Consider the following 20,000-nt stretch of genomic DNA (forward strand, 5'->3'; position numbering starts at 1 on the left):
GGGTGGAGACTGAGCTGATGACAGCACAGGCAGCACACCGGGAAACATACGCTGAGATCAGAGGAAGTGTCCATCAGCTGTTCAGGGTTTTTCATACCTGGCTCCGCAATGGGGGTCGGGGACGTGGAGAGTGGCAGTGGGCCTTTCGTTAAAGGAGGCAGCAGAGACAGGTCCTGGTGGCTCTCCCAGCCCTGGAACAAAAGACCAGATGAGGCCCAGATGAGGCCCAGATAATAACACACATGAGGGTTATCAAGGGTAAGGTTATCCTTGTGTCCAGACCAGGAGCAGGTGTGATCTGTGTTGTGTTCAAGTGTTTTATACCAAAAACAATCAATAAATGTGCAATGAAAAGAAAAATGAAAGTGTTTATATTTTATTTTCCTCAATGTACAAAATGCAGTGACTGAGCAGGAGAGGACTCAAAACCAGCTCAGTGTTTGGTGTTTCTGCCCCAGACCCCAAACCAGCTCCAGTTCTTCTCTGTGGGCTTGCTCTAACTGCAGAACTAAGTGCAGATCTTCTGTGGATGTAGTCTTCTCCAGATCCTTCTGCCTCTTAACCCACACACACCCAGTTTTCCTGCTGTAGAGCCTCCCAGCTGGAGAAGTATCTGCCTGTTCTCAGCAGAGAGGACATCAATCCACCAAATCTCCACGTGAGGAACCTCCACCACGCTGCACCGTTTCCCGCTGACTCTCCAGCCCTGCAGCCCTTCAGTCAACAAACCATTCGGACTCTCCGGTCCAGAGCACCTGCTGCTGCTGCAGGCGGTTTGGCTGTCCCATGAAGACTGCTTCAGTCCAGACTTTTGGAGGACTGTTGATGGTGTACCTGGTCCCACTGGTTTCAGCCGGTCCTGAGCTGAGGGTTCTGCTGGACTCCTTCCCCTTCAGAGGGAAATAAGCCTGATGTGGTTTCCTGACCTCTGCCTGACCCTGACAGTTTGTTCCCCTCTGGTCTGAAGCCTCCTGCAGCTGTTTCTGATTCACTCGCTGACTCTGTTTCTACCTACAGGTGAAGCTGATGATCATTAGTCCCTCACTGGATCACACAGCTGATGAAAATTCTCCTAAATCCCAAAATAGGGATGTCCCGATCAGGTTTTTTGCCCTCGAGTCTGAGTCAATTGATTCGGAGTATCTACCTGTACTGAGTCACAATCTGACACTCCTACTCAGATACATCACGCTCCCAGCTTTAGGCCCTGGCCATTTTCTGCTCCTCTTTTTGGCATTCAACCAATGGTGTCACTGCAGCAAAGTGATGTCGTGCCCTGCGTTGTTTCCGTGTGGAGTTCAGACAGTCTGACTCTGTATCGAGACATCCCTACCCTAAACTTTAGTCAAGTACAGCCATAATGGTGCGGCCACATCAAACACGAATTTGCGGCGCGATTACATACAAAGTCAATGCAAAGACGTGTTTAGCCGCCGATTCGCCTCGGGCAGCGCGTTTGGGGTGTTCACGCGTTTGGGCGGTAGACGCAAATTTGCTCGAGTTCAAAAATACGCAAATTCGCGTGAAGGCTTGCTGTGGCTGCCAATCAGCGATGACATTCCCCCACGACGTAATTGATTTGACGACGTTGGGGGGCAACCGCCGCCTGCTCCGGCTCCAACTCCACCGGACGATGGAGGAGAAAACAATCTGTGCGGTGTGTCATCATCCAGAGTTATACGATACGACGTGTGTACTCTACAGAGACCGGAAAAACAGGAGCAGGCTTGGTTGAAAGTCTCTGAGGAGACAGGTTTTGAATGTAAGTTCTGAAAACATTCGTTCCCAGCTGGATTTGCCTGCACGGGCTATCACTGAGTCCGACTGTGTTTTCCTCAGCGGAGTTTTGAGCCTGATAGAGAGGAGGAAAGAGCGGGGCAGGGGCAGAGCGAGGGAAAAGATGGAAGTTCTCTGTGCTCCTCTCTTTCCTCCACCCCTTCATTATCCCCAGGGAGACCTCCGGGAACATGGGTCAGGGGTTCGGGTGGTCGGGGGTTCGGAGGTTGGGGGGATCAAGGATGAGGTCTCAGGGAACAGCCAGGCTGGGCTGGTGGATTACCAGGGAGAGGCAGCAGGCATTGATTGTGATCTCCAAAGCTTTCACACACTCTCCTGTCATGATGAAACCACAGCTCAGTGTTTCTCAGCTGCTCTTTTGAGCTTTCCGTCTGTAAATGAACGAGCTCTCTACTCCGCATGCGCAGTACCGCGCTAACGCGGTACTGCCCCTCAGCTTGTCAAAAAAGTCCAGCGGCGAGACTCGGGCGTTCACGTGGCGCGTGACAGGCCATTCGCGCGAGTAAATTCGTGTGTTCGCGTTTGGTGTGGCCGCGGCATAAGACTTAATGCTGGTTTGAAAGCAAAGGGTGGTTACAGCAAACACTGAATTGATTCAGATATTCTTTGTATGCTCTGTGCTCATTTTGTAAATTGATAAGAATACACAATCATTATTTATATTTCTGAAATCCTCCTTCCATAACAGCTTTTTCCACACCTGACTCAAACTTTACACAGTCATCTTGTTTTTCCTCCTGTCTCTGAACTAAATCGGCTGAAACATAAATGAATCATAAAACATATTTATAGTCCCTAACTGAGAAAAGGGAGATTTCATTCAGGAAAGATTCCAATGAGAAACAGAGCTGGGAGAGACAAACCGTGCTGACCTGAATATAAGACAAGGTTTTTCCAGTGAAAATAATGTGAAAAGAGGAGGTTGTCTTATAACCGGGGTCTAACCATTGACACCTGCTAATAGTTGTCTAGGGTCACTACACGACAGCAGAGGGTGCCAGCTTTTTGTAAAGCAGTGACCTCCCTGTGGCTGAGGTCATCTGTCCATCACAGCAGAGACGCAGAGACAGGAGCTATGGACAGGAGATGAGACATGGAGAGGAGCTGAGATTGTTCAGAGCAAAGTGGACCAAACGTTGGGCAAGTTAAGGATAACTGAGGCAGAGTGATGATGCTGATGTTCAGACGATGATGGTCAGTGCAGCAGAGCCGTTAAACAACTGCCAGGCTGACAAAACTATGGAGTTACAAAGGTAATGTCTGAAGATCACATGTCCATAAAGAACGTCTAAAAATGTGAACTGTTAAAGAAAAACTTATCGTGGTCCTCAAAGAGACCTTTTCTAAGAGACTGACTGGAGGGTGTGTGAGTTTGTTACTGAAAAGCGTAATGAAGGTTTGCCCATTACCAGAGCTGTCATCAGAATTACATTTAAACACAGATCTTAGTGAGTAGATTCAAAGCCATACATGAAAGCAGTCTCTGTCATTTCAATGACTGTCACAGAGTTTCAATAAGAAACAGTTACCAAGTTAATTTTGGTTATCAGTCTTTTTTTCTGAAGCTTGCTCTTGAGGAGAGGGGGGTGGCCTTATAATCGGGTCAATATGGTAAATTCCTTCCCAGATGAAAAACTAACATTTTAAATAAAAGAGTATAGACTAGGAGGTCAGCTGACGGGATGAGTGTGTCTCACCTTGAAGTCATTGAGCTTATGGTTGGAGGAGCAGAGATCCAGACTGCTGGCAGAGAGCTGGTTTTAAGGTTAGAGTGGTAGTTAGTAAATTAGAGCAGTAAGACGTGTTAGCTGCAGGCAGGAGGGAGCTTCTCATAGCCGAAAAAACCCTGAGACACAGACTGTAAGCAGACCAAAAACAGCTGGAGGCCAGCAGTGGTGGTTTTACTTCTACATGTGTTAGATCCATTAATACATAAAAACAGAGAGTTTCATGATGCACAGGGAAACACTGGAAATAAACCAGAGTACCTGCCCACCTTTCTCAGTCTGTATTTACCCAATTAAGTCAGTGATTAGTGAACTTGGTTTCTCTTACCTGGTTTATGTGAGGTGAGCTCAGAGAGGGTCTGGGAGATTTCCCTCTGACTGACAGCTGTTCTCTTACAGCTACCTCCTACACACACACATTCAAGTTCATTACACACACACACACACACACACACACACACACACACACACACACACACACACACACACACACACACACACACACACACACACACACACACACACAATGTAAGCAAATACTACCACATGGTCTCTGCATGTGCTGTATGGTTGGGAAAGCATTCAGAATTAGAGCTGGGTCATTTTTTAAAACCAAACCCCCGTTTCCTGACCTGTCTGAGCCGGTCCAGAGTGAGGATGTTCTCAACAGCCAGAACGCTCCGCAGGTATTTCTCTATAGCTGCCTCACTGTCAGCTGACTGGTCATCCTCAGTGCTGGCAGCGAGCCGGGCCAACATCTCGCGGTCTTCTGGACCATGGATGTCCTGTGGTAGAAGAGAAGAAGATGAAAGCACAGAGCTTTCTGTTATCTGCTCGCCTGTCAGTGCAAAAACTACACAGGACAACATGTTTGCTGCACTATGGTACTAATGTAAAAAACCTGGTGTAATTCAGATTAAAACACAGATATAATATTAGTAATCATGATCCACAACAATCAACCACAAGCAGACTGAGGGTACTCTGCACTTAGTCTGCACTTACTCTGTAGTTACTCAGTGGTTACTCTGTGGTTACCCTAAAGTTACTCTGTGGTAACCCCAGGTTACCTCCAGGTTACTCTGTGGTTAACCTACGGTTACTCTGCAGTAATTCTGTGGTTACCCAGAGATAACCCTGAGTTTACCCCCAGGTTACTCTGTAGTTAACCTGGGGTTTCTCTGCAGTGATTCTGTGGTTACCCTGAGATAACCCTGAGGTTACCCCAAAGTTACTTTGAGGTTACCACAAGGTTAACCTAAGAGTAACTTTCAGAGTAAATTTGTCCTGATGTAACCCTAAGGTTACCCTGGGGTTACTCTGCAATTGTTCCATGATAACCCTGAGGTTACCCTGAGATAAGGTTACTCTGGGGTTACCCTGAGGTTACCTCCAGGTTACCTCCAGGTTACCACCAGGTTTCTCTGTGGTTAATCTGAGGTTACTCTGCAGTCATTCTGTGGTTACCAAGAGATAGCCCTGTGGTTAACACTGAAATTACCTTGAAGTTACCCTGGAATTACTCTAAGGTAACCCTGAGATTAAGTAACTCTGGTTACCCTGAGGTAACCCTGGGGTAAGGTTACTCTGTGGTTACCCTGGGGTTACTCCGCAGTGATTATGTGGTTACACTGAGATAACCCTGAGGTTACCCCAAAGTTACTCTGAGGTTACCCCAAGGTTAACCTGAAGTTACTCTGCCATTACTCTTTGTTTACTCTGAGGTTACACTGTGGTTTCCCCAATGTAACCCTAAGGTTACCCTGGGGTTACTCTGCCTTTGTTCTATGATAACCCTGAGGTTACCCTAAGATAAGGTTACTCTGGGGTTACCCTGAGATAACCTCCAGGTTTCTCTGTGGTTAACCCAAGGTTACTCTGCAGTCATTGTGTGGTTACCAAGAGATAACCCTGAGGTTACCCCAAAGTTACTCTGTGATCACCCTAAGGTTACACTGCAGTAATTATGTGGTTACCCTGAGATTACCCTGTGGTTACCCCTAGGTTACTCTGGGGTTACACTGAAGTTACCCTGAAGTTACTCTAACATTGCTGTATGATTACTCTGAGGTTGTGCTGTGGTAACCCCAAGGTAACCCAGAGGTTACCCTGTGGTTAGGTTACTCTGTGTTTACTCTAAGGTTACTCTGAGCTTACCCCCTGGTTACCTCCAGGTAACTCAGTGGTTGCCCTGGGGTTACTTTGCAGTGATTCTGTGGTTACCCAGCGATAACCCTAAGGTTGACTCCAGGATACTTTGTGGTTATTTTGTGGTTGCCCTGAGATAACCCTGAGGTTACCCCCAGGTCACCCCTAGGTTACTTTTTGATAACCCTAATGTTACTCAGTGGTAACTTTAACGTCACTCTGAGAATAGGTTACTCCGAGGTTCGCCAGTTGTTACTCTTAGATAACCCTGAGGTTACCCCGCAGTTACTTGGTTGTTACCCTGCAGTTACTTTCTGGTTACTCTGTTGTTACTCTGTGGTTATCATGAGGTTACTTTGTGGTTACCCTAAGGTAACCCTGAGGTAACCCCTATGCAGGGTTTTTTGGGAGCTAATGGGAGCTAGGCTCCCCTGAAAGGGTCAGGCGCTCCTCTGAAAGCGTTACCTGACACATTTTTGCTTGTTTTCAAACTGATAGAGAATTGATTTTTACTAAGCCTTGCTTGATATAGAAGCTTGTTTCAGCACCACAGTTAGCACTGTGACGTTACAGTACGCTGCAGCACCAGAGCAGAGGCTACGTTAGCACTGATGAATTAACTCACTACATACCTTTGTGGGGGATTTGACCAACTGTTTGAGTCTTGCCTTCTGCTTTATTTCTGTAAAACTTAAGTGAGAGGCAATTTAGAGGTTAAGGAGCCAGGAAAGCTGCCACTGCCACATTGATCTGAACAGTAGTTGATACAGTTCAATAAATTTGCAGAGCGATGTCCTGTGGTATATGTATTGCTTTAAATCTGACTTAAGCCAAAACAACTTTTTTCTATCTGCAGAGGACACTTTGCAGAGATCTGCTCTCCATGCTGTGCGTTGTTCAAGGATTTGATTCATCACACTGTGATTCATAGTTACTGTGACACATTTTGGATTGCTGCAATGGTGCCTATATACCATTTTCAATACAGTATTAGGCAATTGCTGTAGTAAAAGTGGAATTTTTTTCATTTGTAAATCTGTTGTTGGCCACATAGGGGTAATACAATATGCACGTACATGTAAGTTAAAAAGTTGTGGTGCACATGGTAAAAAAAAGGGCTCCCGCTAAGGCCACTTTGTAATTCAAACCCTGCCCCCAGGTAACTCTGTGGTTACCCTGAGGATACCCTAGATTACTGCGTGTTTACTCTGAGGTTACCTTCAAGTTATTCTGAGGTTACCCTGAGGTTACCCTGAAGTTAATTCATGGTTACCCTGAGGTCACTCTGAGGTCACTCTGAGGTTTCTGTGTGGTAACTCTGAGGTGATTCTGTGGCTGCCCTGAGGTTACCCTGAAGAAAAGTAGTAAAAAATACCGCCGAAGCCACAAAAAGTTTGGTGTCTGTGACCAACAATGAACCATACAAAGTGATGATCCACTCACAAAGATTATGAAAAAGAGTTGAAAAAAATTACAAGAAACGGACAAAGACGAGAGAGCTGCTGCAACAGGCAGCTACTTGGGTAGCGCCTAGCAACGAGATCACTCTAAGGTTACTCTGTGGTTACCATGAGGTTACCCTAAAGTTACTCTGTGCTTACTCTGAGGTTACCCCAAGGTTACTCTGACATTACTCTGTGGTTATTGTGTGGTTAACCTGAAGTAACTCTGAAGTTACTCTAAAGTTACTTTAAAGGTACGCTGTGTTAACTGTGTGGTTACTGAGTGGTTACCATGAAGTTACTCTGAGGTCTCTCTTAGGTTACTTTGTGGTTACCCTGAGGTTTTCTTTAAGTTATGCTGTGGCCACTTTGTGGTTACTCTGAGGTCACTCTGAGGTTTCTGTGTGGTTAGTCGTACACTGTAAAAAATTACCAGGATTTCACAATATTTCACTGTATTTTCTCACAGTAAATTGCTGTATTACAACTTTACAGGACTTAACTGTAATAATTACAATATAAGACTGTAATTTTAAAATTTACAATAACAACAGTATTACTACAGTCAACTGCTGTGATATTTGCTGTTTCAATTATTACCAGGATTTTACAGCATTTTATTGCATTATTTCACCATGAAATGCTGTATTAAGACTATCCACTGCAAAAACACAGCAAATTCCATGAACTGAATTGTGGGACGTGCAGCAGATTTTCATCATTTTCAAGGTTGATGCCACCAAAGTAAGTTAAACATATTCTGTCAAGTTATTGTACCCTTGTTTTCCACCTTTACTTTATCTACATATTGTCATTTTGAACTAGTGTGAAGTTCACCATATTAATTCCTCTTTTCTCTGACGCTTTTTTATTTGCTTTTCTGACGCTTTTTTATTGCGGCCGAGGCGCAGCAACTGCTTGGTCTGAATGATCCATGCCAGCGTGGAAAAAGTGTGCTGGAAAGACCCGGTAGCGGAGACGGTCAGAGCCTCTGTTACCTCAGCAACCGGGAGAACAGACTGACCATCGGGGCGTGCATCAGAGGCCATGAAGCGCGTCACCGTGTGGGCCAGCTCCCAGCACAGATGTAAACTGTTCCTTTGTCAATAATAGGAGTACAAAATCTTTTTTAGATCACGTTAGAAACAAAGACTGTATGTCAGCTTACACTGTAAAAAGGGAATCTCTAGTCAGTTGAGGTGATGTAATTTTTTAATCAATTTTTAGATTAAGGTTTCCAATGTATTTTTGTGGATCATGTCAACTTGAAATTCTGCGTAAGTACAACTAATAAAAAGAAGTAGTTGGACCAACTTAAATGAATTGCTTCAATTGGTCACACTTAAATAAATTAAGTTCTTTGAAATGCAATAAACTAGTTCATTTAACACAACTTAATAGGTCAAATAAACTAAATATTTTAATTCTTCTCAAATCAACATTTTGCATCAATCCAACTTAAAGTTTTCAGTTGTTTCAACTCAATAATCTGCAAAACCCAAAAGGAAAACCATGGGTGAGGAGGCAACACTGTGGATATGAGACCCTGATGCACATTAAGGTACCACACAGGGCCAGTGTGTCTGTGCTCCATGGCATGGACCAGCTAGCTGTCTATGGGCCACTGCGCTGGCTGGCTGTGTGTGCTCAACAGCATAGGCTGCTTGTCTTGACTGCCTGGCTGTGCCCAGTGACATTGGCTGCCTGGCTGCCTGGTTGTGCTCCACAGCATAGGCTGCTTGTCCTGTTTTACGGTAATTCCTTGGGCCTGGCAACCGTGAATTAACAGTAAAGTGTTGTTGTTTTAATGTAAACTACTGTGAAACAATTACAGTAAACTACTGTGTATTAATTACGGTAAATTGCTGTGAAAATATTTGCAGCAACTTGCTGTGAAAGTAATGCAATTATTAACCAGTAACTTACTGTAATTTTACGGTAAAATTTTTTACAGTGTAGGTAAATCTGTGGTTACCATGAGGTTAACCTTAAGTTACTCTGTGGTTACCTTGAGGTCACTCTGAGGTATTGTTTGGTTACTCTGTGGTCACTGTGTGGTTAACCTGAAGTAACTCTGAAGTTACGCTAAAGTTAATTTGAAGTTACTTCCTGTTGACTGTGTGGTTACTGTGTGGTTACCCTGAAGGTTTTCTGAGGTCACTCTTAGGTTACATTGTCGTTACTCTGAGATTATTCTAAAGTTACTCTGTGCTTACTCTGAGGTCACTCTGAGGTCAGTCTGAGGTACCTCTGTGATCACTCTGTGGTTAACCTAAAGTTACTCTGAAGTTACTCTAAAGTTACTTTGAAGTTACTCTGTGTTGACTGTGTGGTCACTGTGTGGTTACCCTGAAGGTTTTTTGAGGTTACCCTGAGGTCACTCTTAGGTTACATTGTTATTACCCTGAGGTTACCCAGAAGTTACACCCTGGTCACCTTGTGGTCACTCTGAGGTTACTCTGAGGTCAGCCTAAGGTTACTCTGTGGTTACCCTGAGGTCACTCTGTGGTTTTTCTGGGGTTAATGTGTGGTTAATGTGTTGTTACCCTGAAGTTTCCCTTTTTTTTTATTTCTGTTACCAGTTCAGTTAAACTTCCATGTTGTGATCCTATTTTGTTTTTATCTTTTTAAACAAAGTTGTTATTTCAGACTTACACCTGGGATGTTAGAAACAATTTCAAAGGTGACGCCACAGCCAGGGATGGTGCTTCGCTGAGACATCCTTTTTAGCAGACTCTGAGCAAAGCCCTGTCAAACACACATAGACACACATTATCTCAAAGCCTCTGCTGTCTGTTTCCAGGTAACTTGTTGACTGGTTTCCCACCCACTTGTCTCCCGGTGACATTCACACAGATACGCTTCCTCAGCACCAGCTGCATGTGGGCCGGGTGGCTCAGCTGGACCACGGCGCTCACTGTCAGGTAGACTCTCTGGTCAGACGGTGTGACTCGACTTAGCTGAGGGCAATCATGGATTGTTGAGTCCCAAGAAGCCTCCACCTTGACCTGGACCACAATGAACATGAACATTTAATAGCTTCATGATTCCCTCAGTCTGCTTCAATCTGCTTTGTGGATTCAACATTTGGGACGTGTACCTCAGGCTCACAGCGTTTAACGATGTGAAGGTCGAAGAAGTCGTCTTCCTCCTCTCCACTAAGGAAGGCATCCAAACCTCCAGATAAGGGGGCTGAAAGGTTGGACTGGAAGTCATCAGCTGGAGGGATTAAAGACGAAGAGAAAAAGCTTCATGTCACCTGCAGAACGGATGCTGAGGACTGTGATAGACACCGCAAAGGAAGCCAGACCCACCACTGAGATCCAAGAACAGGACAGGAATGTGTGTCTCCATTCCAGGGACCGGGACCCTGTGGAAAACATCAGCAGGGCTCAAAGCCATCTCCACTCATCACTCAGAGATGACATTAAATTTCAAGCTGTCTAAAGACATATACACCAAACACAGAGGAGAAATATCAGAAATTTTCTAGTGAGACGTCGCTGATCAAAGTTTCAGCCTCTTTCAGTCTGTATCTCTGGCGTAACTGTGTCCTGAGTGTCCAGCTGTGATGTTAATCCCTGTTTGGTGAAATTCCAGACCAAGCACTGTTTGTTTTTGTTTGGTTTAATTTGTAAGAAGGTTAAAATAATTTTCAGCATGAGAAATAACTTGAATATCTAAAGTATCATAGAAAAATATGTTCACCAGCTAGCTGAAAAAAAAAAGTAAAAGCATTTTGCAAGTTACGTAACAGTGTCAAACTTCACCCCCAAACTCTCTTCAAAAAATAACCTCTACAGTCTCCAAGGTTCCCTAAGGCTGAGCTTTATTATCATCACGCCTCAAATACACCAGATACGTCTCCATCCGACTCTGTTCCGTTGTGTGCTGACCGTTTTTGGCCACTCACACCGGGTGTTTATACAGTCTGCCAAGCTTCATGAAAGACAGACAGCTTCCCTCTCCTTTGGTGGGTCTCTATTCTTCTCTTCCATTTGTTGTTGAAATCAAGATAACCACGATCTGCTTTTGACAGTTTGTTTTATTTTGAAAGTCACTTTGTGTTTTTAGGTAGTCTCTGTGCACTACTTCCTGTCCTGCTCTATCTTCCCTACAGTGGATTGACGCGTCATGGCTCCGTGTCCAGCAAAAACAGGATGGCTGTGTATTAGCTGCTATCAGCCGGAGCAGCTGGACTGCAAGGAGCCGATCCAGTGTGAGTTGACTGATTGACTTGAATGGAAACTTATTTAAACTGGTGCCGTGAAGGAGCAGGGATGCATCTGGTGTATTTCAGCCGTCAGGCACAGAGAGGTCTGAGGTCGCTAAAGAGACTTAAAGATGCTGTGAAGAGGATCTGTTTTAAAAGGACTGCAGCGCCACCTTCTGGACCAGAGTCTCTACACACTGTCAAAATGACTTTTAGCGAGGTGTGTGTGTGTTTGTTTTTGAATTAAATGGAGATTGCACCAAACACATTTTCTTTGTTCAAGGTTCACAGTTTGAAACGTGACAAACAGACATTGTAGCAGCCGGCTATATGTAGCTCTATCAGTAGCCTGGTGCTCCGATGTATCTGCAGGCTAATGTGACAACAAGCTAACTGTCAGTTTGTATGTAGTTTAGTAGCTGTCTATATTTAGCTCAGCTGGCAGCCCGGTGCTCTGAGACATGTCTGTAATGTGTAACGTTAGTGAATCCTGGTCATGTCCTGTTAGTCATCTACCAATCAGAGCTAACGTAACCTCACTCTTCATTTTATTGATAGACTCTCAAGTTTGAACAGACCACTGCAGAATAACTGCTGACTGTGGGTTGGAGTCAACATTAGCACAAACAGTTTAGCTCTTTTAGCCTTTAGCTGGTGCTCGATCTCTCTCCTGTTTCTCTTTCTTCTGCTCTTCTGTCCTTTTTCTGTCTGACAGTTAGGCTCCAGTGTCCACCATCACTACAAAATTAATCACAGAAATCGTTTTCAGCAGAGAAAAACACAGATCTCTCTTCTCTCTGCTAAACTTAATCAGCCAGCGTGGTGTTGTCATGGAGACCTAGACATACCGTCAAGTGTAAACAAGAACTAGGGCTGGGTCATGATTTTTGAAGCTTTAAACAGTCAACAGATCGGTGTCTGGATGCTAACTGTTCGTTCTCTTTCACATCTCAAGTTTTGGACCTTGCCATTTTCTTACTTTTGTAAATTTTTCCATTTCAAGGCAATCCATCCAAAATCTTCAAAACCAAAGATGTCATCTACAGCCCGTAGATGTTGTTTTATCTAGGGATGATATTCTTAAGGTGGTCGACTAAAAATTTCAGATCATTTCTCCCTGGTTTACCTCTCCACAGGAGCTCCAGGGATGCCGCTCCCAGCTGATGGCACCAGAACGGCGTTTCGCTCTTCAGTGAGTGTGAGGCGACACTCCAGCAGCTGGGACTCCCGTTCAACATCGTCCTCGGTCTTATCTACAAAAACAAACGCAGGTGAAAACAATGACAACCGAAGATTTATTTTTGATTAAGAACGATTTTTTTAAGACACAGAAAGGAAAAATCAAACTAGTTATTTAATCTGGATAACAATGGTCAGTGACTGACTTTTTAAATGTGGAGGGACTGGTAGATGGCTAAAATGGACTGGAAATGTCACAGACACTGATCATTCCAGCTGTTTTTCTCTGCTGTGTTGATTATTTGTGCTGTTTGTGCCTCCCAGCTTTACCTGGTTTGGAAACGATCTTCTGTAGCTGCTGGTCCAGATACTCCTGTCTCTGAGTCAGGATGTCCAGCCACTGCTCTCTCATCCTCTCCAGATCCACTTCCTACAGACAGACACAACAGACCATCAAGGCGTGTGTTCCCAAATGTTTTCAGAGCTTTACCCTGGAGGAGGGACCTGCCTCTGGGTTCATCAAAACCATTTTAAGACACAGCTGCTCCTGAAAGTCAACACACCTGGTAGCTGTCCATCTCCTCTCCCCCACCCTGGAAGAGAAACGTTAAAAGAGAGCTGTCATTTCAAGGATCGGTGCCGTCTAAGTCAAAAAGTGATAAACTAAGTTGGTGACGGTTCCTGCTCACCCAGGATGTCTCGCTGCCTTTGGTGGGACCAGTCTGTCGGACCTTAACATCCCCGATGGACACTGATACGATGGAGGCAGCGATGAGGGGCATGGTGCCAGAGTCTGGTACTGAACGCACCTCTACCTGAACCCGACGAGACTGGCCCTGAAGGCACAGGATTACAGGACACAGGGAGGTTTGAGAAAAGGAGACAAATATTTCAGGGGAGAGACACAAAGGTGTAGTTAATTAGTCAATAGAGACCCGTGGACAAAAACATGTGAAGTTTTAAGAAGATGGAGAATGGATCCAGCTCCTGAGAGTAGTCATACCTGTCTGAGCTGGAAGATTCCTCCAGAGCGTACGTCTTTAGCTGGCAGCACCTCCACGCCTGTGAACTCTCCAGCCTCGTTCAGCTCCATCAGCTGCACCCACAGCTCCAGTCGACGGGTCACCTCACTCCACCTGCAGGTACAGCATGGTAACACACGCCATGTTTTCAAAAAGAGTGTCTGATCCTTTATTTCTGATATCCAAAGACGCCTGCTCTGTGCTCTGTTCATCGTCACAGTCCCACAGAAACACCGAGATCTGAGAGCCATGTGGGGCGGCTCTTTCTGGTTTTTACTGCAGGTACTTTTCTCAGAGCAAAGCTGGGGCCTCTTCCAAAGCATTATGCCTCTCTGCTGCGCTCACAGATAAAAGATGGAGTCTAAATGTGATGAGTGGAAATGAACTGCAAACTGAAAGCAGATCACTCCTAGTCCTGAACTATGGGTTCAAATGAAACAGGTCAGTGTGCAGGAAGTCTTATAACACACTACAATACCACAGGCACCTGATGAGGCGGGATGTAACCATTCATCACCACACAGTTAAAGTCAACACAAGTGTGTGACGCTTCAGCATGGCTGACGCTTCAGCATGGCTGACGCTTCAGCATGGCTGACGCTTCAGCATGGCTGACGCTTCAGCATGGCTGACGCTTCAGCATGGCTGACGCTTCAGCATGGCTGACGCTTCAGCATGGCTGACGCTTCAGCATGGCTGACGCTTCAGCATGGCTGACGCTTCAGCATGGCTGACGATTCAGCATGGCTGAGACAAAAAAAGAAATCCTGATGCCCTTTTTAGTCAGCAGAGGGCTGTTCTTCTTAAAAAAACATGTCAATCTAAAACAAGGAACATATGCAAACCTGAGACTGCTTCTTTAACCACATGTTGTTTACTGGTTTTGTTTACTTAGTTATTGGGTGTGAGATTTGTTGACATGACTGTCACTTTGATAAAGCTGCTAAAATGGGCGTTAAAGCACATTGTGTTTTTCAACAGCAACAAAGTGCACGGACTAACATGCAGACATTACAGCAGCACACAGCAAAAGGCACACACAGACACACACACACACACACACACACACACACAGACACAGACACAGACACACACACACACACAGACACACACACACACACACACACACACACACACACACACACACACACACACACACACAGACACACACACACACACACAGACACACACACACACACACACACACACACACACACACACACACACACAGACACACACACACACACACACACAGACACACACACACACACACACTCACACACACACAGACACACACACACACACACACACACACACACACACACACACAGACACACAGACACACACACACACACACACACACACACACAGACACACACACACACACACACACACACACACACACACACACACACAGACACACACACACAGACACACACACACACACACACACACACACACACACACACACACAGACACACAGACACACAGACACACTCAGACACAGACACTTACACACACACAGACACACACAGATACCAGTGTCACTGACCTCTCTCTGAGTGATCTGGTCTTGGCCTGAATCACTCCGAGGTCCCACAGTGCCAGGTTTCTGCGATGGTTGGCTTGTTTGTGGCCGTACACTTCGATGGCCACAGCCCCGTCAGTCAGAAATTCAACAAAGTCCTCTGACACCGCCACAGAGAACTCCTGAAATCAAGAGCAAGAGTGAAGATTGTCATTTTACAATGAGGAAGAGTAAAAAGGAGCAAAATCTTCCATAGCCACATGATAAACTCAGGACAAATGGATGGAGGAGGTAGAGGATGCGAAGTGTTACCTTGGCACTATCAAAGACCACAGTACACTCAGGGTCTTTGGAGGTGGAGGAGGAGCTGGATGGTGCCACCTCTGGGGCAATGAAAACCACCTCCTCTTGTCCCCAAAAGTGGTACTGACAGAACACAAAGTTGGACAGGTGACGGGGCAGACCGTTGGCCTGCAGGATTTGGACCTGAAGGGGGGAAAATGAAGACGTGGTTTCATCACATGCCCAGGCGATGCTTTTGAAATGTTTCAGTCCTTTAAACTAAATTTTACGGGCTGTCCCCTTGGGCTCAGGGCTCGTATTCACAAAGCTGCTCAGTGTCCTCTCAAAGAGCTCCTAACTGAGCCAGAAATCTCCTAACAAGAAATCTGAGCTTCCGAGTGAATCAGGAAGCTTCTGAGAGCAACTCTGAGCAAAGAGGAGATGGAAACTTTGATCTCAGTGAGGAGGAGTGGCTGATCCCTAACCCTAACCCCTCTTAGGTATGAGGGAAAAGAGTGAATGGACAGTAAAACCAACAGATCTCATAACTCAGACTGTATTCAGAAATGTGTAATGGTGACATACATTTTATACCATGATGATGAAACTCTGCTAAATTAAATGAATAGTGACTCAGCTTCAAAACGTTTGATCGTACCTCATTCACACGCTGGTTACACTGATTATTGTTCTGGTTACTGCCCATGCTGCTCATGTTACCACTCACTGTGTTTGGTTTTAATGGTGGACGCAGACTCAGCTGACAGCACTTCCTGTGATTGCTGGCGTCCTTATAAAAAGTGGTTTGATTTGTCAGAACGACCAAAACAACGAACAACGCGGATGAAAAAAGAACCAGACAGAGGAGCTTGCTGTTGGCTCAGCTTGTGGAGGAGAATCAAACAGTATACGAGGGAAACTGGGTCCCAGGGTCCCAGCACCAGGGAAGAGGCAGACTGGGAAGCTCATCACCCACACATCAATGCCTTGCTCCCGCTCCTCACATTGCTCTGAGATGCACTGATATGTGCTGTAATCCCAAGCAAGAGCAGAGATTACAGCACAAAGGGAAGTTGTGTTGAGGGCTACCGCTCAGGGTATGGCTGCTGACACCGGTTTGTTTGATATTAATAACTGCCTGAATGTTACAGTGTTTAACTTGCTGATTAAGCGGACTGTTTAGGGGGTGGATCAGCTGTCACACACAGCTGTCTCAGGTGGCAGAAACTGTGTTCAGCTTCTTAAAGTCCTCCTCCCTCCTCTTCACAGATTTTCACCTGAGGAGCTCTCTGAAGACCTCAGACGCTTTGGGAATAACTTTTATCACAGGGAAAACTTTGAGAAAAATCTTAGACTCTGAGGAATTCAAAGATTTTTCTGAGAATGACGTCACTAAGAGCTACTTTGAGCCTCAGGGTGCTTTGTGAATACAGCCCAGAAACTGCTCTTTATTCAAAGGAGTTGGTACCATTTTATATCATCATATGGGGAACAGACTCCAACATGAACCATGAACAAAGCCTGTGAAGTCTCTCAGTGTCTCTGCTTCGTCTGCTGGAGGAGCTACAGAGCAGCTGCTGTCAGTCAGGGACAGGCCTGAGTCCGTCCATCAGGTCACACCACCAACACATTTATTTGATGAACTAATGGACGCTGAGTGTACCACATGTGCACGTCCTCACCACACACTCCAGCCTACGCTCCTGTGGCTCCCCGTCACTGCAGCTCTGCTTACAGTCAGACTGCCTCGGAGCCTCGTCCTCAGAGCTTTGAGTTCGCCGCCACAACTCCACGTGCAGCCGGCCTGCCACCTGCCACACACACACACACACACATGCACACACACATTTATAGACTACAGATCATTACACATATTTTAGGTTAAAAACTAATGAGTGTGTTTCAGCTACAGCACTACAGTGTGTAAATGTTTTCTAACATCTGTTTCTTCAGGCCACACCGATCACACCAGGTTGAACGAATCACCTCAGCTCCATCTCTGCACTCTCACAACTTTTAATTTGAAGCATACACATGATGGGTGATGGAGCCTTTGTGAAAAGGATAAAAGCTTCCTGAGGACATCTCTCTTGTTTCACCCTCATCCCAATCATTACACACACACAGTTCAGGAACTCCTGAGGGGATCTATCTCCAACAGGAACACCTTGATCTTGGGCAGCGATGTGCTCCTCCTCCATCAGCAGCAGCCTCTAACGGTGTCTGTTAGTTAGCAGGTTTAGTTAAAACATATGTGACTTCCTGATAAATTCATGCAATTTTCAGTAGGATACTCCAATACTAAAACACTCCACAGCCACAGCCCTGATCAACATCCTGAAGACCAGGGGCCTCGAGTACACGCACAAAACCGTGGCGCATGCCCCCACGGCAAAGATCAGACGTATCAAGAGTGAAATGACCATGGAAATGTGCGGTGCCTCTCACCACCTTCAGGGCTGGCATATGCACGTTTCTACAGCTGTTGATCCGTTGGCGATGCTTAGAGGTGATGCTGCAGTAAGAGTGAATATGAAACGTTGCTTACAGTGTTGTAAAAACAGCGTTTAACCACCGACCGCTCTATCAGACGTAGAGGACGCTGTGAATGGAGGAATAAGAAAAGAGCGTTCAGAGACAGAGAGGATTTACTGGACCATGATAAAACTGGCTCATCAGACACTTGAGGTTCCTGAGGATAATCCAGACTATACGTTGGGACTGTGAGCCATGAGTGGTTTCTCGGTGAGTCAGTTTATTGGTGTAATTGTCTTAATATGAATCCCTGTGATGCGCATTGAGCATGTTCCCCCTAAAGTCTATCCCATCTTTACAGAATCATTAGTCAGAGGTTAAAGTTTGTGACTTTGCTGGTTAAACTACAGCTTAAGGTCTTTATCTTTCTTTTTGAGTTATTTTGGGTGTTTTATGCCTTTAAGAGGACAGGAGGAAACAGGGCAGAACAGGAAGTGACATGAAGGAGCGAGGCCACAGGCTGGACTTGAACTCCAGGACAAACCTCAGAGAGCACAACCTAGACCACTAGTCTGTCTGCGCTCCAGCTGGAGACCTTCCTAACCAGCCCCTGTTGGATTGAGTGTGTGCCAAGTTTCAGGAGGAAATCCAGGCAAGTCTCTGTCCATGAGGCCCCTGATGAATTCCAGAAAATAAACAGTGATACCAAGCAACAGAAAGTACTGACAGAGACAAAGAAGCACTGAAGACTGCTTTATCAGAATGACCATCTGCTGCACCCAGTGGGCTCCTACCTCTCCTTTCTGGTTGATGATGGGGACGGCGTACTGCAGTCTGACGTCGTAGAACAGGCAGGCCAAGAAAACGTTAGCCACGCCGATCAGACTGTGGTTCTCCTGCTCATCAAAGAAGGGGTCAGCGCGTTTGAAATAGGAGCGCATTACCTGAGCCGGAGGAGGAAGGAGAGAGATGTGTCTCAGTGTGTGTCTGAAAACAAGCACAGCTCAGCACATGGCACGGTCCTGGCTCTCAGCGTGCCTTCTGCTGGTTAGCTTAACAAACAGGTGCTGAGGTTCTGTACAGGCTGTGACAAACCAAACCGTCCTCTCTCAGGGAACTCACAGGATTGTCTTCATCAAAGTCTTTCCACTCCTGGTAGAGCTCCCTCATGTCCACCAGCCTGTTCTCCATTTTCTCCAGAGCCCAGATCTGCTTCCCTTTACCTTTACGACGGACCTGGATCGCTGGCTCACTCAGGACGACATCACGCTACGAAGAAGACCGGGAAAAATGTTTTTTAGTCCCTGTGTTTTTTCAAAACTTCAAACAAATAATGACACTCTGAGTAACACATACATCTGTTTTGGCTCAGGAAACAATTTCAAAGACCACAAAGAGCAGCAGCATACACGCTGTTTATAATGAACTCAAAGTGCTTTCCCCTCCTTCAACGTAACCACAGTTTGATCAGTTCTCCACCCACAAACAGTTACACACAGCACGGTGAGGGAGGAAGAGGTCAGACAGAAACAAAGGTGCACGCTCAATGGTTTCATGTCTACTGAAGCCCCACAGCAAGGAGCAAACAACATTAATGATGCCGCTGAGATGAATCATGCTCTAAATGATGGGCACGTTCACATTTTCTGTCGGGGTCTCAGACCAAACCACAGTCTGTCTGTGAGGTCTCTCTAAACTCCATCTGGACTCTTTATAGGCTGCTGGTCTGAAACTAAAGCTCTGAACATTCAGAAAGTCAACAACTCTTCAGCTGACCACTTTAAATGAACAGATTTATCAGGATGTAAAAATGTGAGAGTTCAAAACACCTCAGTGACACAAGAGCAGATTAAAGTGAGGACACGGAGCAGAAAAGACAAAAACTGAAGCAGAACTAAGAATGAATCAGAAATATTTGGGTCTAAAAATGTTGTCTGAGGTCTAAATAGTCTCAATACTGAAAACAATCCTGGTCAAATCCAGATCCTGATTCTTGATCCTGACATAAAACCATCCTGACACATTTTGTCCACAGCGCCCCCTAATGGAGAGCATGTTCCTTGGTCAGAAGCAGAGCTTGCTGATGTTTAGGCAGCAGGTACCACTGCAGAAAACTGACCACTGATCATCTGGATCAGAGACACCTGAGGGACAGGTGGGCTGTGATGTCATCAGTCTGTGCCGATG

At 45.6% G+C, this 20,000-nt stretch overlaps 1 protein-coding gene across 8 annotated transcripts in view; it reads right to left on the bottom strand.

The window, feature by feature from the left end:
- The window catches only part of LOC141801485 (kinesin-like protein KIF13B), a 65,245-nt gene that overhangs the window by 10,296 nt on the left and 34,949 nt on the right, over positions 1-20,000 (bottom strand). For 6 of the 8 annotated variants that reach the window (XM_074684523.1, XM_074684526.1, XM_074684527.1 and 3 more), the window contains 18 exons: positions 18,936-19,082; positions 18,608-18,757; positions 17,021-17,149; positions 15,369-15,542; positions 15,081-15,238; positions 13,510-13,642; positions 13,196-13,342; positions 13,070-13,099; positions 12,837-12,936; positions 12,454-12,580; positions 10,429-10,484; positions 10,215-10,333; positions 9,946-10,122; positions 9,770-9,862; positions 4,157-4,309; positions 3,853-3,930; positions 3,495-3,551; positions 98-191 (listed from right to left, as the gene is read on the bottom strand). In XM_074684523.1, coding sequence (XP_074540624.1) covers positions 98-191; positions 3,495-3,551; positions 3,853-3,930; positions 4,157-4,309; positions 9,770-9,862; positions 9,946-10,122; positions 10,215-10,333; positions 10,429-10,484; positions 12,454-12,580; positions 12,837-12,936; positions 13,070-13,099; positions 13,196-13,342; positions 13,510-13,642; positions 15,081-15,238; positions 15,369-15,542; positions 17,021-17,149; positions 18,608-18,757; positions 18,936-19,082 — 2,122 coding nt within the window. The remainder of the gene's footprint in view (positions 1-97; positions 192-3,494; positions 3,552-3,852; positions 3,931-4,156; positions 4,310-9,769; positions 9,863-9,945; positions 10,123-10,214; positions 10,334-10,428; positions 10,485-12,453; positions 12,581-12,836; positions 12,937-13,069; positions 13,100-13,195; positions 13,343-13,509; positions 13,643-15,080; positions 15,239-15,368; positions 15,543-17,020; positions 17,150-18,607; positions 18,758-18,935; positions 19,083-20,000) is intronic. The other 2 variants (XM_074684530.1, XM_074684528.1) reach the window with 1 other exon arrangement.

Source organism: Halichoeres trimaculatus, unplaced genomic scaffold (genome assembly GCF_033239565.1).
Source record: "Halichoeres trimaculatus isolate MK-OKI-2021-1 unplaced genomic scaffold, fHalTri1.1 fHalTri1_scaffold_13, whole genome shotgun sequence".
NCBI classification, from domain to species: domain Eukaryota; kingdom Metazoa; phylum Chordata; class Actinopteri; order Labriformes; family Labridae; genus Halichoeres; species Halichoeres trimaculatus.